Raw genomic sequence first — 24,767 nt, forward strand, 5'->3', positions numbered from 1 at the left:
GATACACAAGTGACAAGACTAAGGCATATATCTGAACCGTTACTCTTAGAATCAAGTGCAGTAATCTCTCTATTATGAACATTCACTATTGAAGGCCATTGATAGTGAGCTCAGAATACGAGTCAATCAAGAAGCAAAAAATATTACAAAAATGCTACGCCTAACCCGCCATCCTAGTTAGGAAGAGACCACTTAAAGCGCTCCGATGCATTCTTACTTTACTCAGATGCGGAACGCCTAACATACTAGTTGAAGTGTGCAGAGACAATTCTCTCCACCGATCTATCCCATGTGAAAAAAACCAGTATCAAGCTACTGGGTTTACAGGATCGTCTCGGGTAGTGCCATGCTACGTGAGGAGTTGTTAGCTGATGTATTGCCTTTGACTAAAATACATGTTCATGAAATATCTCGATGGGTTGTAGCCACTTAGACATACTGCAACAAAGAGTGAGTTACTCAAAACTTAAGCAAACAAGGTAAAGGCAAGTTATTATTTATACCAAGATGCTTACATATGGGGGAAAGAACTAGAACAACACCAATTGGATACAGGAACACAGTGGTCCTCACCAGGAAGGGTAATACTGCACCAATGAAGCAAGATAAGAAAATGCTAAAATATGACTCATAAAAATATTTTCCAGTATGTAAATCCATTGCATTCTATTTTAATGGGACTTCAGATTATTGAGTGTTAAATGGACTTTTAAATAAATTGTCAAATTAGCCTCTTAACATTTCTTGACTTTACATGTAAATAGTTAACTGCAACTTTACAAATGAAGAGTGATAGTAAATGCTTTAGGTAAGACGACTCACCATCATAGCCCAAGTAATTTATGTAATGGTAGTAGGATACAGCTACCATGAAGAGCACATTTGATAGTAGTAAGGGAATAAAACCATGAGCCACTAGCAGAGGTGATAAGAAATAATGAAGAACTGCAACAGACATAAATGTCATAGCTATCTAGAATATTGTTTGAGAGGATTATTCACACATTTTCAATTTACACTTACCATAAAGCAGTACAAACATAGGGAAGAAAGAGTTGCAGTGTACATCAAAGGCGTACAACCTTCAGAAGGACAATGGAAAGTTAGACCTTAGCTCAAATAGACACACATAAATACATATAAAATCAACAGTACCTTAAATAATAGTAACAGAAACAAAAGTAATTGTAGTCACATAAGCAAATACAGTCGCCCTATAGAGAGGGATAAATATTACTTAGCAAACAAAACAGACTCTGATAGATAGCTCAAAATACTTGCCATTCCACCCGTTGCTCCACCACGTAACTGTGTGGAGCTTCTTCTCGGAGATAATTGTTAGTGAAAAACCTGGAGAAAATGGACAAACAATTGTCAGTTAGACTATCATGACATCCACAAATAGACATATATAATGCAGTTGTCTCAACAAACTTCCATGACGAAATAAAGCCAAAATTGCAACAATTCTAATGCATGTGTGTGGATGTCAATGTGAAAAGTTCTGAAGATGCTACTTCTTTTTCCTTACTTCCTGTTAAAATCTCTTAAATTCTGTCCAACATCAACTTGATGAAGATCCCATCTAATGTATATAAGTGTGGATAACCCTCCCCCTTATGAGGCCTTTTAAGGAGGTGAGTGGCCAATTAGCTGACCCAAGTCGATGATGGATCTATTTATTTCTTATCTACCTCATGAGATGTTCATTCCGGCCCACATCAATGATTGTTCTCTTTATCTCTTGTCTTGCCTACCCACATGATGGAAGCACGATGAGTCTTTCTTGGTGAAGATCTCATCTAATCTATATAAGTGTGGATAACCCTCCCCCTTATGAGGCCATTTAAGGGGGTGAGTGGCCCATTTCTAATACTTCCCTCATTGTTCATCATACAAAAAACTTTTGCAGTAATACAAGATGCTTCATGGAATATAAACCTAACTCTTCCCAACAGATTTAGTATGAGGGAGTATTTCTTCGTTAAACCTTAGAACTTAGCCTCAGCAGACTACTACAGATTCTACAACCAGGATGAGACCTTTCATGGTCATTGAATCTAAAATAACTTGGAACTGCTTGAATATACTAAAATCTTAGTCAGGGAAATGCAGTATCGCCATCTAGGATTCAGGGGATGAAAGATTTTAAAAAGTGACTGATTGAAATAAAAGAACAAAATTGAGGAAGCTATTCCCAAATGCATGTAATTAACAATTCATGTTCTTAAATTTCCTTACCAACAAAATGTTGCCAAAATTGCACCAATTAGAAAGAAATGGACGAACAAAGATGATATAACTACAAAAACAGCATGGCCTGCACTATGGTCGTACCTGGTCCACATGAAAAAACAACGTTAGTATAAGGGTGATCAGCAAATATGATACGGTGATTCACGTTAGTGTATTTTGAAAGAAGACAAACAAAGGAAAAACAACCCATCACTTAGAAGTTTGGTCTGAAAAAAGAGTTTGTTTGAATGAACTGACACAATGGCAATAGGATTGGTATTCAAACAACATATTATTAGTTACAAAATGCTAGGCAGGGATTGTTTACCACGCTGATTAATAATAATGATATCAGGCATGATAGACAAAGCATTAAAGATACTTACGCAGCACAATATGCAATAAGGGCAACTGAAAAAAGAAGACTGCATATGACAACAAATGCAGGATCATCACGAGCCCATTGGTTCTTTGTTTCTGCAAAAGAAAAGAATGTCTTATATATTATGGGGAGTCAGGGCATTAGTAATTAGCAACTAATTACTTCTTTAAAACCAGTAGGATTTAGAAATTTTAAATGTGCGGCATAAGACAAATTTAAATGGATTAAATTAACCAAGATATAAGTTAACCAGGTCTATATGGAACTATCAGTGTGAACATATAGATTTTCCAACTTATGTAAAAAATTGGTTTGTAGACCTTCAGAGAGATCAGAGAAAATACTATTAGTGACTTAGTGTTCCACAAAGCAAAACCATTAAGTAAATGAGATAGTATTATCTTCATGAAGATAGATTCTTAGAGTTTAGCTGGACAATGTTGAAGCTAAAGCTGCAAATATGTAAGAATGCCTAAAGAGTGAAGATATCTTATTATAGTAACTAAACTGAGCTGAACATACGGGGTGATTAATGTTTTGCAATAACATTAGCAGATATGGCTCCATTACAAATAAGACTTAGCTGAAAATAATTTTATTAGTTAAAAACATATGGGACGAGTAATGAAAGTATCACAGCATCATATAAGATGGTTGTCATTGGAAAAACAATCTTCAGCAAAACAAAAGTACGCAAGAGATCAAAGGGGAAACTCACGCTTGTGATACTTGGTGTGTTGATATCTGCACCCATCGTTCCACATGTAAAATACCAAAAAAATGTCATAAGATTAAAGTAAGTAAAAAAAATCATGAAGCCCTTGATTTTACATTACTATCTTTAAAAGTGATAGTGCAAGCACTATAACATGTTATCTAATTCACAAGAATTATTGATGCTTTTTTTTTTCCAACAAAGCAATATATATATCTTTCTCTCTACCTGATTAGGTTAATATGTATAATCCACATAAAAAAAGAATAACCTCATTTGGCTTATTTAACCCCTGTGAATCATAGTAGTTTACAGAATGACTAATTTTTAAAAACTCCGTATATCTTCCCAAATTATAATTGTAGAAACCCAAACCAAAACCAAATATACGATAGTAGTACAAGAACCCACAAATTAGCAGAACTGAAAATGTATCTATCTGTCTGAAAAACTTTTAACACAATGAAGGATATGATGAAAACATAAGATGGTTTAGACTTCAGATTTACAGAAAAACCAAGAATAATATGCAGAGGTTGGATACGCACACGACTTTCGGTGATGTGCATAGGTTAAGCATTTGCCAGAAAGTGTATTCAATATCCATCTGTTGCCACTGCAATTGACCACACAATAATTGGTGTTACTGAGAGAAAATGCTAAATCCAAAAACATGTCCATGCAGGAAACCCAATATTTATATCTCACTAGTCAAACATATGCTAATGATAATTGCAACAACTGAAAATTTCTATTAGTACATAGAAATCTTAATCTTAGAACTTCTATTTTCTGTTATGTTAGCAGTCGAATTCATTTAGAAAAAAATGCTCCATTAAAGCTATATTATAACCAATTATATCCTATCGTTCTCTACTAGAGAACATTCATTTGGTCGATGCACCAGCTACCACCAGATCTAATCCTGGAAATTCATACTCCTATTAAATATAACTCCCATCACCCTATCAACAACAGCAAACCAAATGAATAACGCCACGAACAACAATGAGAATTGCGTTCCTCTATTCCCTCGATTAATCAGCGTATTTCTCCACAGCCCAAAACAAAAGAATATCACCGACTAATCAAGCCACACACTCCGCATAAAATTGCAATGAGGCAACACTTAGGAAACCATTGGTCAAAATTGAGGAAGAAAAATCGTGATCAGATCTGAAATTTCCGCGACGATTTCGGAGAAAAACGCATATGCGTGAGAATTTTGGAGGAAGGACGCAAAACCTTGACTATTCTGCGGAGGTACGGGAAGAACAAATTCGGCCGGGGTTGCGGGCCCGATCGGCCCTTTGTTGAGGCGGTAGGCAACATCTTCTTCTTCGAATGATTGATAGGGAGTAGTATATTTTAATTTTACACCAGCTTGGTCTGTGATCGGTGGATTGGATTTGAAGATTTCAAGTACTACGAATTATGGTGTTCCCTCCTCTCCTCTCCTCTCCTCTCACCTGCCAGCTTTTCGCTCAACTGGGCTCCGATTTCGGTTGCGGGTCGAATCGTACGGCCCAATATATTAGTTAGATTTTGAGGCCTGGTCCATTGCCCATTTCTCTTCCACAATAGGAATAGCCCAGCAATAGTCCAGCCATAGCCTAGCCACTGCCACATCATCAGCACTAAAAATCCTCCTGTCGCATCATAAATAGCTCAGCCATAGCCTAGCCACATCATAAATAGCTCAGCCACATCAATAGCCACATCACTAATAACAATTATATAAAATGACATAATTAACAATCACACAATATACGGAATTTAATTTACGAGACATATACGGGAAACATTAATAATACTATCCACATCACTATTAACAAATATATACAAAATGAAATAATTAATAATCTCACAATATACGGAATTAAATTTACGCCACAAAAACGAGAAAATTCACTAATATTAATAAAATTTACAAAGTACATTAATTAAAAAAAATTACATAATTAAAAAAAAAAACTAACGTCGTGCAGCCCTCCGCGCTCATAACTCTTCAATTAAATCCTTTTGGAGTCGAATATGAGCCTCCGTTTGGCGCATGTCGGCATGTGTTCATCGTGGGGTACCCCACTCCGTACGTTAGGGGCGGCTACGCTGTGGCTTGGACCAGCTTCATTATCGTCGTTGGCCCAATCAGTCAGTTGTCCACCTTCATCTTCGACAATCATGTTGTGCATGATTATACAGGCGTACATTATATCAGCAATGCAGTCGACGTGCCACAAACGCGTTGGCCCCTTAACTGCCGCCCATCGAGCCTGGAGCACACCAAATGCGCGTTCCACGTCCTTGCACGCGCGACTCCTGCCGTGCCGCAAAGTAGGCCTTCTTCTCATCTCCTGGGCATCGGATCGTCTTCACAAAGACGGGCCACCTAGGGTATATCTCATCCGCCAAGTAGTAGCCCATATCATGTTGGTTGTCGTTGGCGACAAAATTGATGGCCGGACCGACACCCTGACACTGCTCGTTGAAAAGTGGCGACGAGTTGAGGACGTTGAGGTCGTTGTTCGAACAAGCTATCCCAAAATACGCATGCCAAATCCACAGCCGGTAATCAGCTACGGCCTCGAGGATCATCGTGGGATTCTTTCCCTTGTAGCCGGTAGTGTACATCCCCTTCCAGGCGGCGGGGCAGTTCTTCCACTCCCAATGCATACAATCTATGCTGCCTAACATCCCTGGGAACCCATGCTGTTCCCCGTGCATCCGCAGCAGATCCCGGCAGTCATCGGGGGTAGGGCTTCGAAGGTACTGATCACCGAATATTTCAATCACGCCCTGACAGAAATACTCCATACACTCCAGGGCAGTCGTCTCACCGATGTGGAGGTACTCGTCCCACATGTCTGCAGCGCCTCCGTAGGCCAACTGTCGGATTGCCGCAGTGCACTTTTGAATAGGAGTGTGGCCGGGTCTGCCAGCCGCATCGTGCCTAAAGCGGAAATACAGATATCGTTGCTCCAATCCGTTAACAATACGCATAAACAGGGACCTGCGCATCCTAAAACGGCGCCTGAAAAGGTTGGCGTTGAACCGCGGCTCCTGTGCGAAGTAGTCTTCGTATAGGCGCTGATGTGCAGCTACGTGATCACGATCAATCACCGCTCGGCGGTGTACCACTGGTCGAGGTCGAGGTACCGCCGGCTGCAAGGCCCTCTGCATCCATTGATCAATCTCACGGTTCGTATAGGCCTCTAGGGCTTCGTTCATTATACGCTCGTACTCCTCAGCATCCCCACCACTCCCACCACTACCACCGGCGTTACTCATTTCTAGGTGTTGATCTTGTACAGAAATTAAGATAGAGAAAGTACTCGTTAATACAAGTGGTGCGAATGAAAATGACGGGCAAGTCGCGTATATATAGTGTTTCGGAAACAAAAAAAAAAATTAAAAATTCGCGCTAGGCGGTGCGCTAGGCGATCCGGACGCTGCAATAGCGCCTAGCGGATCGCCTAGCGCACGGCCTAGCGCCGCAGAACCGCCGAGCGCTAGGCGGTTTTTTTCCGCGAAATCGGCTAGGCGGCTGCAATAGTTCGCCTAGCGCACCGCCTAGCGCCGGCGCTCGGCTAGGCGGTGCGCTAGGCGCTATTGTGGATGCTCTTATTGTATAGCTGTGGTAAAAAATAAAAGAAGTGAGGGTATCATTTCATGTCCATTATCTTTGAAAATATCTCCATCAACTATGAATTAATATCAATCAAAGTATTTTTTACTATTTTCAAGTTTTTTTAGACGAAAATACCTTTAATGCCTTGAATATTATATATTTTTATTAAATTTATCACATACTCATATTTTTTATAAATATTTTTATTATATATTTTTGACGAATTTTCTACATGCAAGAAAAAGTTCATTCTTAAACTTTTTATATTTAAATAATTTGAAAATATTTTTGAGGTATGGATACTCATAAAAATTAATGTTACAATCAATAGACAATACTTGAAGAATTATTTAATTATAAAAAGTTGAAGAATGAACTTTTCTTGCATGTCACAAAATTAAGTGATAATGTTGATAGTCAAATTATATTTAGAAAATTCATCAAAAATATATAGTAAAAATATTTATAAAAAATATGAGTATGTGATAAGTTTAGTAAAAATATACACCCTTCAAGGTATTGAGGGTATTTTCGTCCGAAAAACTTGAAAATAGTAAAAAAAGTAATTCGATTGATATTAACTCATAGTTAACGAACCTCAAATGATATTTTCAAAGTTCACGGACCTAAAATGATACTTTGACAAAGTTTATGGACCAAAAAGATATTCCCTCAAAATAAAATCCTCTTGTTTCTAAAAATATAATTGGATATAATAATACTCCTTCTATCCAACCTCTTGTCCCACTACAAATGATTAATTTCATTTTTTAGCAATTAAAACAAAACATTTTACATCTCTTACTTAATTAGTACATCTTTCTTACTTTATTTCATGTTTCTTACTTTATTATTTCTTTATCTTTCATACTTTTTAATTTCTACTTTATGTTTTTAACTCAATAAATAATTAAATATCAATTTCTTAAATACTATATCCAAAAGAAATCCATCACTTGTGGTTGGACGATGGTATCACACCCGTTCAATATATGGACTAAAATATTTAGAAAAATTGATTTGAGATTATTAAATTATTTAAATAAAATTAAAAACAATATCATTATATGAAAATTATAAATAAAAAATTAATTTAGATACATCAATATAATATGATAAATGTGAAAGAATTAATTACAAAATATAGTGTTTCAATATTATAATAACGAATTAAACAAAAGAGTATTTACTCATAAGTTTGATGCTTTATACTATGATTAAATTATTAACGTCATTTTTCTATAATCTCATGAATTTATGTACCAATGATACCTTAACATTGAGTGGCCTCTATTAGTATAATGATAATTTGACAAATTTATTTTTACAAAGTTCCTCAAATATACATATATATATATTGTTCAGATATTGTTTTTCTATTTATTCTAAATTAATTCAATAAATAAAATATCCCGAATAATTAGTAACTACTAATAAATTCATTTAAAATGCATAATAGTCGTGATTATTTATGACAGCTAATTGCAAATATGCAATTGAATGAAAAGGAAGTTGGAAAAAAACCGACTGCACAGTAAAATCTAGAAATCGGCAGTCACTACTCTTCAAATTCTCCCTCCCTCGATTTCCTGAATCTCTCAACTTCCTATTTCCATTTCGGATCCGGATCCATTCCAAAAATCCCATGGACAAATCTCATCGATCACCTGTTTATCGCGTGTTAGGCGGTGGTGCAGGTACTATCATACTCGCTTCTGTTTCCGATTGTAATCGATCATTCCAATGTTATGTGCACTGTTTTGGTTTCGCTGTGATTTAATCTACCTATCTCATGCAATTGATTTTCATAATTTTTTGATGCAGTTGCTGATGTGATACTGTGGAGAAAATGGACTCGCAGCACCGCTTTTCTCGTGGTTTCAACTGCGCTTTGGTTCCTTTTCGAGAGGGCTGGATACAATTTACTGTCATTTATGTCGAATGTTTTATTGTTGCTCGTCGTGATACTATTCTGCTGGGCTAAATCTGCGTCGATTCTCAATAGGTAGATGAGTGGATGCATCAGTATTTATGTGCTTAATTAGAATGTTTTATTTTATTTTGTTTTGTTTTGTTTGACATTGGGGTAGACGAAGAGTGCTCTCTTAGCTGCTAGTCGAGTGAACTAGACGAATAATTTCATCCGCTATAGGTAAGCTTGGTCATGCCTTTTTCGATAGTGAAAACAATACCAAGTGCATTAATGGTAGAGCATTAGGCTCTTTGCAATGATATTTTGTCGGTTGATCTGGAAATTGGTGTATGGTTCGGGATGGATCTATGTGACGAGTGTTTCCGGTTTGGTGTTCCTCAATTTTGTTAAGGGATTTGATGGGGTTTCTTTTAATGAATATAGTTTAATTCATTGTAAAATTCTAGAAATTGAATAGAGAATTCTGTCTGTGACTTTAGACCACTGCCTCCACTCCCAAGTCTTGAAATTTCGGAAGAGACTACTGTCAGGGCTGCTGATGAGATGCGAGTCTGGGTAAATTACGTGTTGTCAATTGCACATGACATTGCGATTGGTGGAAATCGGAGAGTTTTTTTGAAGGTGTTTACTTAGTTATGCTCCTGATCGATGCTTTCTTTGTCCATTCTCATTGTGAAAATCACTAACTGTGGAGACTGTGGTCTTATTTGCCATGCTTATTAGGTTGCTACACTATTGTGGGTGATTTCCTACATTGGTAGTTTCTTCAACTTCCTGACACTGATATACATTTGTAAGTGTGAAGTGTGCTGTATGTAGTATTTGCAAGTTTTTGTTCTGCCAATTTCAATTGTTTACTTGTTGGAACTATATTTCAACAGGCGTTCTTCTTAGTTTAACACTTCCGGTGCTGTATGACAAGTACCAAAATCCAATTGATGATAAGTTGAGTGTTGCCTATGATATTGCTCGGGTACAGTATGAGAAGATTGGTAGTCTGATACTTCAAAAGATCCCTTTTCATTCGAAGAAGGAGAAGAAGACAGAGTAAACTCATTGTAATTTCTCATCTCCCTATGTATAAATGCACACCTGTCTCCTCATACATGTATTGTTATGAGTGTACTATGGCTAGCTGCACATTCCACTTACCTCAAAGTACTTCGCAAATTCATATTGTTGTCACTTTTTCCCTTTAATTTCTGATAAAAGTGATTGCCATCTGCTGTCTGGAAATATGTCTAAAAATTAAGTAAATACATGCCACATTAAAACTATTTGAAAGTTTGAAAATATGCTTAATTAACTTTGCAAAACAACTGCTGGAGTAAACTAGTAAAACCGCTTGTTGCTCAATACATATGCTGAGGGAACATTATGATGTTGGAGTACTATGTTTTGGCCAAAACATGACACATGAAATAAGTATCCTATCTTGTTAATCTGCTGACATAACTTAAAGGTCTGTTGGATACATTTAAAAGATATCTATTGGTTGGATATATGCTTCGGTGCCTTCGTATAAGTTCACAGTTTTTCTCTTGCACATGTTTGTAAATAGTTCACAGTGAATGTCCAATGAGGTGACATGAATATCATTTGCATGGATGAGATGAATATGATTGTTACTACCTAACTTATGGCATTTACTTAATTTTTATAATCATCGAAATAAGTGGCTTGTCATTTATCGACAATGTGGAGAACATTCAGACATAGTAGTTCTTCTTCAGGAGGGATTTATCATGTTAAATCTGGAAGGTCATGGCTTGTTGTGCTTTAGTCATGGAGTAGTTAATTTGTTAAAAGTGTCAATGCTACTTGCAGGTGCCTTCTACTTGGTTGCGTAATGCTTAGCATTCTAACTGTGATGGTTGAATCAAGTTTTGAGAACATCAGTGGATGAAGGGTGTCAGCCAGTATAGTAAGTAGCTCATGGAAGTCTTTAACCGCGTGCTCTTTTATTTCTTGTTTTCGTTTCAGTTATTCGTTTCATGGTGATGTCAGCCGTTAATGCAGACTCCATAGTTCTCTCCTCACTTGTCTATAGCTGAAGTTTTGAACAAGTTATCATTAGTAGAATGTTGATGTGGTTGTGAAGCATTCGTTTGTAACTAACATTACAATATGCCATTTATGCAACTCTTGTGTATACTATTTCCGTTGGTGCTAATTCGAATTCTATGGATCTTGTAATGATCAGTTCCCGCCCTGTGTACATCTATATTGTATTGCTTGCATTAGAATAAACCAGTATCGTCAGGACGCGGGGTGCACTGAGACGATTAGGTACCTAAAACATCTGGCTGACAGGGACAGGGTGCATGCTTACAAATTGGAGCACATTTCAAAATTTAGTCAATTATGGATATATTAATTCAGGATACATTACTAAAGCAAATTTTGATTTGTCTCGCAACTTTTTGGAAAGATCCTAAATTTCGGATTGTTCGCAATTGTCAAGAGAAGAAAAAATTGGATAGCTACCATTTAATACTCCATATTGAAAGTATTTTTCAACCAAGCAATGTTGTCTTCTATGCATAGACAACATAATTTAAAGTACAAATAGTAACATCATGTATAAAATGATTTTTTTCAATGTCAATTAAAAAAATTATTAGTGATAGGAGAACGGTATTCTAATGGAGTAAGTTGACTTAATTTTAGGATGAATAAATTGAGTAGTATTCCCTCTTTCCATCATTATTAGGATTCTCATTTTCTTGTGGCATAAGTTCTAAAAAGTAGTAGAATAAAGTTAGTGAAATATAAATGTTATATGTATATATTAGTTTTAAATTAAATGTAAGTAGAATTAGTTGGTGGAATATGAGATGGGTGAAAGGATTAAAATGGAAAAATGAGATAATAAGTTTTGGCACTATTACTCATATATTTGCAAAGCTGAAGGGACGAGTGTCGGATTCCCCACTGATTTCCAACCTCTCAAATTTCCCGAATTTCTCCAGGCCATCATTGGCTCTGTACACTGAAGGATCCAATGGCGGGCGCCGTGCTATCTTCTTCCTCCTCTTCTTCTCTCTGTTGCTACGCCTCCGTTCGCGGTAGTACAATTTTGCTTTTTCTCATGTACAATTTGTGAAGCGTCAAGTACCACAATTCTAACTCCTACTCTGAACGATTACGGTCCAGATATTCGCATACCTCATCCAACTAAATTAGCTTCTTCTTCTCGTCAATTCAGCACCGCGTTCGCCACCGGTTCCCCTCTCTGTGAGAAATCTCGATGCTCAATCTCTCTCTGCGCTTCTAATTTGAAGATAACTTGCTTGATTTTGATTATGAATAGTCTAAATTGGCATTGGTTATAGCTAAGATTCGTGGTTTTGAAAGTCAGAATGTGACAATTTGTGCTGCTTCTCCTTGTTCTTCAGTGATTCGAACACCAATCTACCGGAGAAAGGCTGCTGGTCTGAATTCTGTAAGATGTGAGCAGAGTACAAAGGAAGAAGGCAGTGGTTTAGATGTATGGCTGGGACGGCTCGCTATGGTTGGCTTTGCCGCCGCTATTAGTGTTGAGGTTGCTACCGGCAAAGGGCTCCTTGAGGTACGCCATCTCGGATTTAGCATGCTGCTTCAACTGTAATGATATGCTAGCTTATGTGAAATTAAGATGTTCCAACTGTATACACCTTTAGCTTTAGGCTTTGGATTTGATTGATTAGATTTACTGTGTGAGCAATAGAAAATGGGGTGGCTCTTTGTAATTGGTGTAAAACAATGAAACTGAGCTAAAAGTAAAGATTAGCCTGTTTAGATGGTAATTTCAAGCTATGTGTAGTATCTTTTGTTATTTCAGGAATTCTTATAATCCAAGATTTCTATAGTCTATGATAATTTAAAGCAAGTGATTTGGTAGGCGCTTCCTTGTAAGATGGCTGGGGATTATTCAAGTTTTTTCTATAGGTTTAAAATGGGAGTAGCATCTTTTCCTTTTAGATGATTCTTTTCCTTTCGTTTCCTTTCTTTTCCTTTTAGATGATTCTTGTAGTATTATGTATTTCTTCTTCTTTGGCAGAATTTTGGCCTCACAGATCCTCTGCCAACAGTGGCGTTAGCAGTGACAGCATTGGTCGGAGTTCTTACTGCAGTCTTCATCTTCCAGTCTGCATCCAAGAACTGACCATTTTTTTCTTTCTACATGGTGTTTCTACAATACAGCTCATATAAACGCAACTCTACTATGTATGTACTTTTGAAGAATGTATGATTGTATCTACTTTCAACATAGAAATCATATTTGTTCCAAAGTGTAAAGATATTGATGCCCTTCTTTACCACTTTTCTTCATGATTTTGTATCGATACATCATGGTAATGGTTATTTGTTAACGATTAATGCCTACAAATGCAGCTCAAAAATCTGTTTCACATTTCACTTGCTTACCAATTCAAATGTCATGGCAAGTGATGAAAGCTTTTTGATCAAATGATACATTCAGCTTTTTCTCAAGATTTTACCAATTCAGATTTCATGGCAATTGTTCCACAGTTTTCTAAATTACTCTAGTTTGAATTATAAGTAGATCACTGGCCGAGTTTGAAAAAACTAAGCCAGCAGGATAATCTCTAGCTCCAAGAGCAGATCGTAGTTACATTTCATGCATATACAGATACACAACTAGTTGATGCTGATTTACATTTTTCAAACAAAAGTTCAAGATTGAACAAAGAATTTGAGGTACCATGATGAAATCAAAAGAAATCACGAATCCCAATACATTTCTTATATTCAGGCACAAAAAAAAACTCCTTTCACTCTTTTTAGTTATACTGCAGTAAAGTCCTAACAAAAATAGGCTGCCTTAACTATGCACATACCATGAAATCTAAACCAATAGTTCATGCCCACCATTTACTGATTGATTCAGTGTTACACCTTCACATCTCCAAGTTCTACAGCAGAAGGAATGACTTGCATGCCATGAAACTACACGCACAACTGTTTGCAAAACTGGTGCCAGAAGGCACCCGTAGCAGAAAATGAAGAAATCCAAATCCTTGCATTTATATATCCATCGACTCTGTGTCTTTAGACTTCTTCTTTTTCGTCTTACTTTTTCTAGCTTTACCATCCTTTTTCTTAGGCTTCTTATCAGGGGCAGGCTGTGTCGTCTGCAAATGTTGATAAATGGCAGCCAAAGGATCCGACTGATAAACTGGATGGTTGATAACCATCTTCAACTTATTACTCTCTTTAACCCTGAGAAACAATGGCATACAAACAAGTGAACAGTTAGTATGACAAAAGAAAATAACGTCAATAGTTACACATATTTTTCTATACTCACACTAGGTCATTTCTCCTTTTGCAATTAAGTTTCAATTCGACTGGTGCTGATGCTGATGGAGCTTTCAACTCAGGGAGGCACTCTGTGAGGGAGGTCAGATCATATGCTTTTAGTTTCTTTTGCCTGCTTCGTTTCTTTTGCTTTTGCTCCTTTTGCAAAACAACATTTAATCAGAACCTAGCAGATTAATTGAATAGAGACAGCCTTAGAGCCACTACGAGAAGCCAATAGATGCACAGCAATAGGTACATTATATACGATTGTGTTCATATTCAAAGTTTAAATTACTATAGCCAATACACTAACATTTAGCAAGCTGATTATAGGACATACATTACATACATTCACCAATCTAGTTTATGAGCCAGAAACCATACCTTGCTGATAGCTTTGCTGGTAACTGCTGCTCTGACCTCTACAAAGCCAAAATTGCAGAGATGATCGTATTTGTTAGTTTAGCACTACAAATTAATTTCTAATACATGAATGCTGCGAAATTAACAAAAAAATTGACATAAAATGTAGATAAACTACGAATATTAAGCAATATTTCTAATGCCTTCACCAACAGCAGACCCCACAGTGATGAACTCATTAACATTCAATTGCAATGCTCAGGAACGTATCTAAATAAATTACCTAAGGAATTGAAAACCACAGACAACAGCAAAAACTGTAAATGTAAATACAAAGTTCAGATCCTTACTCTCGTAAAACTCCAATTTCTTATCGAACTTGCGATCTGCACTCGACTTCCCCTCACCACTGAAATTCGTGTAAAAGAATTACAATCATACAAATTTTAGGAAACAATTCAGGAAACTTTAGATAAATTTTACCGTGCGCTGGTTTTTCCCATCGGTAGAATGCAGTTGGTGCAGACTAGGGCGGCTGGGGTCTGAACAGCCACCGAGGAAGGCACCGGAACTTGACCGGAGAATTCACCGGAAGTTGCAGAGTATTGAGAGAGGAAGATAAGAGAGAAAACGATATTCCATTTCATTAATTGATTATTAATTGAAGAAGAGTACAATGCTATTTATAGAAGATTAGCTATTTTACCTAATAACCACCTAATTAACTAGCTAATTCTGCTGCTAACTAATTCCTTTAACTGCACTTAACCAAATCTAACTGCCTCAACAACTATACTCCTTTTCATGCACCAGCAGTTTCAGTCCTCGCGAGATGATGATTATGACGATTCCGAAATTTATCAAGTCGAATTTGAGCTAGAAATCCAATGGTGAATGATTAGGGTTCAGAGAAAAATTTTGGGTTAATGAAATTGGTTGAGATGAATCGCCTACTGTTATATTCAAGCCCACTAAAACGGCCTTTTATAAGGAAGCCCAGTTGTATTTTCAGTAGAAAAAACGAATAGAATAATGCAGAGTACAAATACTACAGAGCAACGTACTACTCTTTTTTGTCTAGAAACGATTTTACCCCCAATTTCAGTTCCAAGGCCAAAAAATAGGGTTTAAATCCAAAACCCTTCAAAGAGAGAGGTAGTGAGTGAGAGTGAGGAGAAATCGAAATGGAGGGCGTTTCGTACCAGAGATTTCCCAAAATCAAAATTCGGGAGGTGAAGGACGACTACATGAAGTTCGAGCTGCGAGAGACCGATGCCAGCATCGCCAACGCCCTCCGCCGCGTGATGATCTCCGAGGTCCCAACCATCGCTATCGATTTGGTGGAAATCGAGGTCAACTCTTCCGTCTTGAACGACGAATTCATCGCCCACCGCCTAGGTCTGATCCCTCTAATCAGCGAGCGCGCCATGGCCATGCGCTTCTCCCGCGACTGCGACGCCTGCGACGGCGATGGCCAGTGTGAGTACTGTTCCGTCGAGTTTCATCTTCGCGCGAAGTGCATTAACGACACTACGCTCGATGTCACCTCGAAGGACCTCTACAGCTCGGACCACACAGTTGTTCCCGTCGATTTCTCCGATGCTTCGTCCACAATCGATAACACGGAGTCTAGGTTGTTATGCTATTCTCGACACGATGTTTTTATGTGCTAGACTGCTAGTTTACATTTTGTGTGCATGATTTTGTTCGTTTATTTATTTATATTTTTTGGGTTGTGTGGACTGATTAGCTGAGTGAATGGCTAAATAACAATTGAGCTACAGTATTTGGGCGAAAATTGTATCTGTTTGATCGAGTATTTCTGTTTGGAAATTGTGAAGCTTTATTTAGTTTGTTAGTGAGAGTATTTTCTGTTCATGAACTCAAAATATTATTGATGTTCGTTCAGCTGGGAAGCGAGTTATGTTTAGTGGGGAACATAATAATCTGAGCAGAGATATTGGGGAGAAAGGGTTCTAGGGGAAAAAGGCACAATGTAGTTGAATTAAAGGGAAAACTGATAATTGTATGGCCTACAGTCTGATTCAAGATCCATGATATGTGGAAATCAAGGAAGTATCATTAAGTCCTTGTAAAAATTTTAGTAAATAGAGATTCTTCTAATTTTCTGCACAGTTGGTATTGTTTGTTGAAGGAATTTGGAAGGTGTACTAAGTTAGAAAAACCCTGGCAAGTTACTAAGAAAACATAACATGTGTAATCCACTAAGGTGCGAGCATTTTGACTACGTAAGTTTTTCTTATCTCTCTATCTTTCCTCCCTCCCTATGTGGGTGGTGGGAGGTCAGTGATGGGGCTGAAGGGAGTGTTGGCTGACCCTGTCACCCTGGTACAAAATACAAGCTCTGACATTTTTGTCATTTTCACTACTCAGATGACTAAATTGACAGAATACTTGTCAATGTAAGGGGCATGGATTGGTTATAGGTCTTTTGGGGGGTTGTTGTGTTCTATTCCCACTATTTCTAGTATAAATGGGTGATACTCTATTTCTAGTGTTGTTTTCAACTTTTCCCGATCTACATTTGCTGGTATGATCCACAATCATTTGTACTACTACATAAATGACCTGACCAGTTCAAGTTATTCATGATGTAGGGGAATCATAATTGTGAAGCTTCGCCGAGGTCAAGAGTTGATTTTGAGAGCCATAGCACGGAAAGGAATTGGGAAAGATCATGCCAAATGGTCACCTGCGGCAACTGTCACTTTCATGTATGAACCTGAGATCTATATCAATGAAGAGTTAATGGAAACCTTGAGCATGGCGGAGAAACAAGAGTTTGTTGACAGCAGTCCCACAAAAGTGTTTGACATTAACCCCCGCAATGGGCAGGTAAATCATTCGTCTTGGTAGGCTTCTTATGGCATGGAATTATTTCATCTTTGAATATGTATGTTTCTTATGCTGGTTCTTCCCTGATTTCATTTCTTGATAATTGCTTGATTATATTGAATTTTTGTGCTTATGACAACTTTAAAGACTGTACATGTTTTCCTGTCTAAATGTTTATTTTGATAATTAGTTGCTGCTTAATGTTGGTTTCAAATGCAAACAAGGAAAACTAAATTATTGAGATTAATGGGCATTCATGTATTTGATTGTCTTCGCATTACAACATAACCTCCTTTATATGAATGTATATGAATCCATGCCTTGAAGAGAAAGAATAACTTTCGTAGAATTCTTTTTTGATTAACTGTTGAACTTCTTGTTCGTGGTGGCTCGATATCCTGAGCCCAGGCTGGTGCTGACTTCTTCAATTTTTTCCTATAAAAGTTAGATTTCACAGGATCATTATCCTCTGGAAATAGTTTTATTCAGACTGAGGGAATGTTAGCCTTGAAGTTTTACATAACTATCATTTCTAATTCGGCCCCTTTTCGTAGGTCTATGTTCACAATGCTGAGAATTATACCTATGACGATGAAGTTCTCAAGAAAGCAGAAGCAATGGGGAAGCCTGGCCTTGTTGAGATCCATGCCAAAGAGGACAGTTTCATATTCACGGTAGAGACAACTGGAGGCATAAAGGCATCCCAATTGTTAATCAATGCCATCGAGATCCTGAAGCAGAAGCTAGATGCTGTTCGCTTGTCAGCAGACACCGTGGAAGCTGACGAGCAGTTTGGCGAGCTGGGAGCACATATGCGTGGGGGCTGATTCCATGTACGGGACTGTTATAACTCCATCTTTCTTATCAAGGTATGGTATGCATTTTGCTTCAATTAACTCTCAAGTGTATGAAATATGCTACTAAGTGCCGTAGTTACTTCAAATTTCACTAGACTTTGCACATGGAGGATTCTCATGTAGTGATGTGTTATGTTGCTAAAAAACTTATCCAATCTTTTCTGAAACTGTCGATGGATAAGCAGTTTCGTATTTATGAGAAACCCTGTCCGCCGTCTGTTAGTTCCGTTTTACATGGTGAACCTATCTATGTTGATGCATCCAAATCTAAATCCAAGATGCATCCAATGGTTGTGGGGTATTTCTTTTATCTATTTGGTTATAATTTGAAAGAGGCTATTTAGTGATCGAACCTCAATATATATACTGTAGGCTGTGAAAGTGGTGCGAAAATCTATCTGAATTTTTTAACCACCAAATTTCACAGATCCCCCTCCTGACAAGTGTTCTGTGGTAGATAACTATATTTAATGAAACAGTTAACTTGTAATTTAATGTTTTCCTGTGTGTATAGTTATCATCAATGCATACTATGAAGTCTTATCGGATATAGTAGTATCAATATTTTGCAAATAACCGAAATTCATTTGTCCCTTTTGATAAATTTATCGAATGTGTTATTGAGTATGTCAAGTCTATCTAATTTCAGTATGTATTTAAAACAATAAATCAATGGAATACATATCGATTATTATAATGTTACAGTATAAAATTTGGAAATTGAAAATAAACCAATCAAACTCACAGCAGAAACAGATTGGACCACCTGAATCAGAAGGTGGATGACAATGGACTGGCCTTCATCACTTCGCATTCAATGCTATCAGTATATCTGTTCGATAATAAGTTGCAATTCCCTCGCAAGTCTCGACTTGGCCTTGAATAAATGAATTGGTCAATAAATTTTAGAGTTGTCTGTCCTTTGCCTTTCATAATATATTGAAAATCAAGATAGCATGCCCATCCCGTACCTCGAATGGGACCAGACCGCAAAAATGGTAGTCCGGTCTGGTCTTATGCATGGCAGAGTGACCGGGCATTGGAGGTGGTCTGGTGCGACCACCGGTTAGTTGCAGGCAGGCTACTAGAGCGCACTGCAACTAAAGTGGGGGTGGGATAATATACTCGTTGTAAGTAGTTGTGTATATGAGATGGATAAAAACATATTTTTATGTTATAAGTTAATTCATATATACACAAAATAGTTGTGATTGGTCAAAAGTTTCAAATAGTCTATTGAAGTAATAGTGGGTGGAAAATCTAATGTTTTGTCTCTGGGTCTATTAAATGTAATATCTACCCTTAATCTATACTTCTCATGCCGATGGCTGACTTTTCAATCAACATACTAATACAAGATTGAGTTTCTTGTCGTGGAATAATCTTCATATTATATTGCTTGATTTATTCATTCATTTTTTCTCGAGTAATTCATTGTTTCAAGTCATTCTAAACTTTCTATACACCTATTGATTTACTCGAACATCTCACGTTGGGTCAAAAGTCAAAACTATAAAATTTTAAAAAAAATCTACCACTTCCTAGGATGCTTGGGGATAACAATAAATGTGAGGGATTTGTATCGGTAGTATATATACATGGCTATCCCTCGCATTACATTGTCTTGTGAATATAAATAATGTCCTAAATCAAAATTTTAAATATTACTTATGAACAAAAATTAAAACTACCCTCTGCACACTTACATTTAAATCCCTCAAGTTCCAAAAGCACTAAAAGTGTCGTTGTCTCGTTGACATATTAAAGTACCACAATCCACTTAGAAATGAGCTAGAGCACTTATATAAAAAAATAAGGAAGTTAGGGCTAATACACCTAGAAAACACATACATTAATTAAGCACAAATTTGAAAACAAAATTGAGAAGCCAATGCTCCATCTAGAAATCAAATATACATTATCTGTACAACTCATTGAAGAACCAGCGAACAAGATTCATAATAAAGCACAAATTCGGAACGATTCAAGAGTTGATGTACTTACCTCATAAATGAAATTAGGTCAATAGTTGACTTTCCTCTCTATTATTTGTTCATATTTGTTCTCTGTAGTCTGATCAGTGTTTGTTTTCGTTTAAAAATGCAAATAGGTGAAAACATATAAGCCAAATTGGAAATCAAAATAAATTTTAACCATCTTTGAAATTAAATTTAATTTAGTGTCCTTATTTTAACTTGATACACCTAAAAAGAATCAGGACTGTTCAATCTAATTAGAGTATACAACATGCTAGCACACCTTGTATGAATTAGGACAATATGTATAATGTGTCAATAGTAATTTGATGTTGCATATTACGATGTACTCCTGTATTCATGTGTATCATGTAAATTTTGACCAATGTGGTGATAAGGCCAAATTGACACAATATTTGCTTCAAGGGCAATAATTTTGTCCAAACTTCTGAAAATCAAGAAAAATTGTAGTACTTCAAATTAACTTTGTGATCATCTTTTAGTTGTCATTATCTATAAAGGATTATCTTAAATGTTGCCTCCAACAGTTAAACGAATTTGTATGCGTTCAAGGAAAAAAAAGAAAAATTAAATGCAATAATTGATTGACTTACCAGTAAATGTGCAACACAAATAGACAAATGGATGGATTAAAATTAAAACCATCCAATTTTAGGAGAAAATCACAATTTATATCCATGCAGCTTAACCAAATACACACATTGGAATGCAAATAGCAAAGACAAAGTAATGTAGTACTATGTATAATACAAATTGACTTAGGAAAAAGTGACAAAATTTGAGGGATTGTGAAATCGAAAAGAGGGGCCAAAGTTTGATAATTTTGGGAGCATCTCATTCTGTCCTTCACAGCTTTACAGCTGTGACCACAAAATAATCCAAAAGAATGTCAAACAAAACCAAAAATGTCACCTAAGTCCTTTTTTTACACTTCACCATATTTCACAATTTACATCAAGAGTATGGAGGGAAGGTATTTTATTCAATATATGTAAATCATTATGTGATAATTCAATATATGAATGTGCAATGTTACTTTCTTACTCACTATTTATCTCACCAATCTAATTACTTATAAAAGCAAATATGGCATCAAGTTTTGATCAGCAAGTAGTTTTTAGGGCCCACCATAAAATTTGAAGTCAAACTTATAAAATAGGAGTAGCTATCTAATAAGTTAAGTGAAAAAATAAAACAAGCATTAAAAATGTTGATTTATGTTCAATGTTAATAATACAATAGTAACATTTTAACAAACTATACTTGAATAGAAATGGAGTAGTTTTCTATAGTTTTATTTAAGTTTAATATATTACTCCATAAATTAGATAAATTGACCGGCATAGAATAAATAAACCAAAAGAGATTAAAATAATTTATTTTAGAACATCCTAAATGCTGTAGCTTTTTTTCTTTTCCTGGTTGATTATTCAAATTCTTAATTATTTTTAGGTTTTGATAAATGGTACTCCAAATTGATTTACGGCATAATTAACAAATTTAATTTCCAACCTAGATTATAAATTGTTGCAAATACTAGTATATGATGACATTTCCTAGATCAAAAAACATAGGCAATGGCAAGAAAAGGGTAGTAGTATTAAAAACTAATAGGGTGGTAAAGTTAAATTGTGTGAAGAGTTCCAATTAAACATAAATTTGGCAGTATATAGGTTACTATTAAAAGCATTGTAAAAGTATTGTCAATGCCAAAGGTTATTTACCAGAATTCCACAAAATGAATCTGTTTTATTCCAATGTTAGGATGCAAACAAAGTTGCAAAGTAAGAAACTTATTACAAATGGAAACACACAGTTATGCTTCCTCCATTCATTAAATTAGGCATGTCCACAATTGGAATCCAGGGGCAGTCCTGGTATTTACCCATAAATAGAATCAGTGAATTCTCAGTTATCCCTCTCTCTCTCTCTTCTCTTCTCTTCTCTGTTTGTGCACAGATTTGCAAGTGTTGGTTTTAACTTTTCTTTGCTTCCAGCAAGCATACATACTGTATTATATTAGTGTAGAGGGAGAGATGATTTTGAATATTGAGGAAGGTGGCTTAAATGCCTCAATGCTGCTTGTGTTTCTTTAAAATAGGGTTATGATCATTTGCAACTTCACCATCAATTATTGTTGCTGTTGCATCATTCCAACTGCAGCAGCTTCCACTCAATTCGCAGTTTCTGCGTTTTGAGATCTTCTTCTTGTCGTTTGAATGTATGTCTGAGATAAGCATGCAACACTTTTCCACTTCCATCTGTTCAAAATCAGCACCCTTCCATTCAGTTAATGTAATAATGCTCTTAATTTGGAGGGAGTACTACATTAGTAGTATTTAAAAAGTCATAATTATTGCATAGGCTGACACATAAACGCAGCCACGTGCATGACGAAAAGTCAAATTCCAAAATCACTATTCCAAAATGTTGTAATTTTCATAATCATCTAAGCTGTTTCTTATTCAGTAAAATTAGCCATGATATGGAACTATTATGGCTATATTATATACTCCATCTTAACTCTCTTTCTTATGATGGGTGGTATGTTTAGAATCGATTATAGTTTAGTGGAGTATAACATATTTTGCTAAAAATGTGACTAGATGACATAACTGAGAAAGTTGCTAACTTTATTAATTAGACATAAAAATCTACAACTATTGATTATAAAAAAAATGAGGTCGTACTCGTACCCAACAAAAAGTGAGATTAATAATAAATAAAATCACCAACCTTACTGATATGAAGGAGCTCAAACATCATCGTCTCACACTCAACCGCATAGCCGCAGTATTCCTCCTGATTTACAACGTGAAGCATCGCCGCACTCGCCACAACACCTGCCGAATATTCCACACACCTCCAATCTACACTCAAAATTTTAACCAATCAGGTGAAAAATCACACACACACACACACATTACAGAGAAACACATAGTCTAGTCACCGGAAACGAAGGAAATCACAGTATCTTCACAGCTCGCGAGAAACTCCAAATGAATCGCAAACCCCTTCTCCACTCTAAGCCTCCTCACAAAATGATCAATGAACGAAAGAGGAGTCACCGGATTCATCCTCCAATCCAGCGCAGAAAGAATCAAAAGCTCCATTCTCTTAATCGTCTTCGCCTCAAACAAATACTTCCCATCCTCCACCTTCAACAATCAACCCATAAATCAATCAAAAACTAAATTCCTAATTGCTATCATACAACAACAACAACAACAAAACACATACTTGAAGGTCTACGAGAAGTGGAACGTGAGTTTCTTCAACTTTGGCAGCAATAGATAGGCAAGCAACGGCAACAAGCTGCGTCAGCCACGGCCTCTTCTCATCTACCTCCAAACTCAGCAAGAATCTGTCGACGAAATTGACGGCGAGGACGGCGGCGGAGGCTGAGAATTTATGATGCGAAGCGATTTTGAGAACGAATTCGACGGCTTGATTTCTAGCTGATGAAGAGAGGCGACTGGATTTGGGAGGTGTAATTTGTTCTGTGTCTTTACGGAGGAGGAATTGGAGCTCCTCGTCGTCCCATTTCGAGTCGTATTGGAATGGGAAAAGGGGCCGATTGTTGTTGTGGTTTGAGGTAATTTCGCTTTTAGGAATAGTTTCTTCTTCTTCTTCTTCTTCGCAGTAAAGGGTGTGGTCCACGGCCATTGTTGGTTGAGGAGAAGGGGTGTTGTTTTTCATCTATACTACAGTGGGAGAAGAAGAGAGTAAAGCAATCTCCATTTCGTCGATGGATATGAATGGACGCTGCACTTTCTTGAGAAGAGAGATAAAAGGTGGAGTTTTTTTTATCATAGGGTATCACGCTTTGTTTAAGTAGTTGGATGTGTTATGCAGTGTTTCGATTACTAATAAATGCACAAATATTAGTATTAATAGATTAATACTCCACTCGTCCACAATTAATCGTCATGAGTCGACTCGGCTCCAATTTTAAAAGATGTAATGTAATGAAAAGTAGTTGAAAAAAATTGTAAAATATGAGTACTATTTTTATACTATTACTAATAAAATGTGATTGAAATAAGCTAATGTAATGTGAATTCTATCACTCAAAGATTCAAAATAGTGGAGTAATAGTGACAGGTAAAAGTGTTAATTAATTATGAACGGATGAAAAAGCAAAATTAAGTAAATTAATTGTGGATAAAGAAATTCTAATAAACTGGAGACACCATATAAATTCTAATGTATTTTATCTTATTAAATCTATAGTTAGCCTTAAAAGCTTATCTTACCCGAAAAGTGATGAATTCATAGAGTTGATTGAATCAGTGTATCTAGAAGATGAGTGGCGCAAAAGAATGTCGTACACTAACACAATAAAAATCGTCAACTCTTTGTCGATATATTTTGTTATTTTTTTGTAAGTTTATATGTGATGATGATTTGGTTCAAGAGTGTGCGCGTGCCTTAAAAAATGTGGAAACTTACAAAATTAGAGCAATATTTGTTTTGGGTGATTTATCGTGGTAC

The 24,767-nt window shown here is 36.5% G+C and overlaps 6 protein-coding genes across 7 annotated transcripts; 3 read left to right on the plus strand and 3 right to left on the minus strand.

Annotated features, from left to right (window-relative positions):
- Nucleotides 1–10: 10 nt before the first annotated feature.
- LOC121742362 (protein unc-50 homolog) lies at nucleotides 11–4,810 on the minus strand. 2 transcript variants are annotated; one of them, XM_042135481.1, is made up of 10 exons: nucleotides 4,578–4,810; nucleotides 3,881–3,948; nucleotides 3,336–3,361; nucleotides 2,622–2,712; nucleotides 2,242–2,337; nucleotides 1,282–1,350; nucleotides 1,024–1,082; nucleotides 823–915; nucleotides 516–587; nucleotides 11–438 (listed from the first exon to the last, which is right to left on the minus strand). In XM_042135481.1, exons 1-10 carry the CDS (start codon nucleotides 4,662–4,664, stop codon nucleotides 365–367), a joined length of 735 nt encoding a protein of 244 aa, XP_041991415.1. In that variant the 5' UTR covers nucleotides 4,665–4,810; the 3' UTR covers nucleotides 11–364. The 2 variants fall into 2 exon arrangements, with proteins under 2 accessions (XP_041991415.1, XP_041991414.1); XM_042135480.1 differs by having other exon boundaries at nucleotides 823–945.
- A 3,641-nt stretch (nucleotides 4,811–8,451) lies between these two features.
- LOC121811071 (reticulon-like protein B11) lies at nucleotides 8,452–11,095 on the plus strand. The gene is made up of 6 exons (XM_042211845.1): nucleotides 8,452–8,657; nucleotides 8,785–8,965; nucleotides 9,373–9,514; nucleotides 9,617–9,686; nucleotides 9,775–9,951; nucleotides 10,721–11,095. The coding sequence occupies exons 1-5, from the start codon at nucleotides 8,606–8,608 to the stop codon at nucleotides 9,942–9,944; spliced, it is 615 nt and encodes a 204-aa protein (XP_042067779.1). The 5' UTR covers nucleotides 8,452–8,605; the 3' UTR covers nucleotides 9,945–9,951; nucleotides 10,721–11,095.
- A 683-nt stretch (nucleotides 11,096–11,778) lies between these two features.
- On the plus strand, nucleotides 11,779–13,194 carry LOC121811232 (stress enhanced protein 1, chloroplastic-like). The gene is made up of 4 exons (XM_042212045.1): nucleotides 11,779–11,961; nucleotides 12,050–12,130; nucleotides 12,292–12,464; nucleotides 12,936–13,194. Exons 1-4 carry the CDS (start codon nucleotides 11,898–11,900, stop codon nucleotides 13,038–13,040), a joined length of 423 nt encoding a protein of 140 aa, XP_042067979.1. The 5' UTR covers nucleotides 11,779–11,897; the 3' UTR covers nucleotides 13,041–13,194.
- A 425-nt stretch (nucleotides 13,195–13,619) lies between these two features.
- On the minus strand, nucleotides 13,620–15,504 carry LOC121742279. The gene is made up of 5 exons (XM_042135377.1): nucleotides 15,047–15,504; nucleotides 14,914–14,972; nucleotides 14,585–14,622; nucleotides 14,208–14,356; nucleotides 13,620–14,119 (listed from the first exon to the last, which is right to left on the minus strand). The coding sequence occupies exons 1-5, from the start codon at nucleotides 15,208–15,210 to the stop codon at nucleotides 13,924–13,926; spliced, it is 606 nt and encodes a 201-aa protein (XP_041991311.1). The 5' UTR covers nucleotides 15,211–15,504; the 3' UTR covers nucleotides 13,620–13,923.
- A 132-nt stretch (nucleotides 15,505–15,636) lies between these two features.
- LOC121742278 (DNA-directed RNA polymerases II, IV and V subunit 3-like) lies at nucleotides 15,637–18,509 on the plus strand. Its single transcript, XM_042135376.1, has 3 exons — nucleotides 15,637–16,196; nucleotides 17,182–17,419; nucleotides 17,974–18,509. Exons 1-3 carry the CDS (start codon nucleotides 15,748–15,750, stop codon nucleotides 18,244–18,246), a joined length of 960 nt encoding a protein of 319 aa, XP_041991310.1. The 5' UTR covers nucleotides 15,637–15,747; the 3' UTR covers nucleotides 18,247–18,509.
- A 3,483-nt stretch (nucleotides 18,510–21,992) lies between these two features.
- On the minus strand, nucleotides 21,993–24,092 carry LOC121811442 (cyclin-D3-1-like). Its single transcript, XM_042212299.1, has 4 exons — nucleotides 23,514–24,092; nucleotides 23,224–23,431; nucleotides 23,010–23,143; nucleotides 21,993–22,534 (listed from the first exon to the last, which is right to left on the minus strand). Exons 1-4 carry the CDS (start codon nucleotides 23,970–23,972, stop codon nucleotides 22,346–22,348), a joined length of 990 nt encoding a protein of 329 aa, XP_042068233.1. The 5' UTR covers nucleotides 23,973–24,092; the 3' UTR covers nucleotides 21,993–22,345.
- Between the last annotated feature and the right edge of the window lie 675 nt (nucleotides 24,093–24,767).

This window comes from Salvia splendens, chromosome 7 (genome assembly GCF_004379255.2).
Source record: "Salvia splendens isolate huo1 chromosome 7, SspV2, whole genome shotgun sequence".
Lineage (NCBI taxonomy): Eukaryota > Viridiplantae > Streptophyta > Magnoliopsida > Lamiales > Lamiaceae > Salvia > Salvia splendens.

Coding starts and splice junctions, on each gene's coding strand:
- LOC121811071 (XM_042211845.1), top strand. CDS start 8,606: ATGGACAAATCTCATCGATCACCTGTTTATCGCGTGTTAGGCGGTGGT. Junction 8,966..9,372: donor TCTGCGTCGATTCTCAATAG/GTAGATGAGTGG, acceptor CTGTGACTTTAG/ACCACTGCCTCCACTCCCAA. Junction 9,687..9,774: donor CCTGACACTGATATACATTT/GTAAGTGTGAAG, acceptor ATATTTCAACAG/GCGTTCTTCTTAGTTTAACA.
- LOC121811442 (XM_042212299.1), bottom strand. CDS start 23,972: ATGAAAAACAACACCCCTTCTCCTCAACCAACAATGGCCGTGGACCAC. Junction 23,432..23,513: donor CACTTCTCGTAGACCTTCAA/GTATGTGTTTTG, acceptor TGATTGTTGAAG/GTGGAGGATGGGAAGTATTT. Junction 22,535..23,009: donor AGCTCCTTCATATCAGTAAG/GTTGGTGATTTT, acceptor GATTTTGAACAG/ATGGAAGTGGAAAAGTGTTG.
- LOC121742362 (XM_042135480.1), bottom strand. CDS start 4,664: ATGTTGCCTACCGCCTCAACAAAGGGCCGATCGGGCCCGCAACCCCGG. Junction 3,949..4,577: donor ACCTCCGCAGAATAGTCAAG/GTTTTGCGTCCT, acceptor GGTCAATTGCAG/TGGCAACAGATGGATATTGA. Junction 588..822: donor AAATTACTTGGGCTATGATG/GTGAGTCGTCTT, acceptor TCATTGGTGCAG/TATTACCCTTCCTGGTGAGG.
- LOC121742279 (XM_042135377.1), bottom strand. CDS start 15,210: ATGAAATGGAATATCGTTTTCTCTCTTATCTTCCTCTCTCAATACTCT. Junction 14,623..14,913: donor GAAATTGGAGTTTTACGAGA/GTAAGGATCTGA, acceptor TTGGCTTTGTAG/AGGTCAGAGCAGCAGTTACC. Junction 14,120..14,207: donor AAAAGGAGAAATGACCTAGT/GTGAGTATAGAA, acceptor ATTGTTTCTCAG/GGTTAAAGAGAGTAATAAGT.
- LOC121811232 (XM_042212045.1), top strand. CDS start 11,898: ATGGCGGGCGCCGTGCTATCTTCTTCCTCCTCTTCTTCTCTCTGTTGC. Junction 11,962..12,049: donor TTGCTACGCCTCCGTTCGCG/GTAGTACAATTT, acceptor ATTACGGTCCAG/ATATTCGCATACCTCATCCA. Junction 12,465..12,935: donor CCGGCAAAGGGCTCCTTGAG/GTACGCCATCTC, acceptor CTTCTTTGGCAG/AATTTTGGCCTCACAGATCC.
- LOC121742278 (XM_042135376.1), top strand. CDS start 15,748: ATGGAGGGCGTTTCGTACCAGAGATTTCCCAAAATCAAAATTCGGGAG. Junction 16,197..17,181: donor ATCGATAACACGGAGTCTAG/GTTGTTATGCTA, acceptor TTCATGATGTAG/GGGAATCATAATTGTGAAGC. Junction 17,420..17,973: donor TTAACCCCCGCAATGGGCAG/GTAAATCATTCG, acceptor CCCTTTTCGTAG/GTCTATGTTCACAATGCTGA.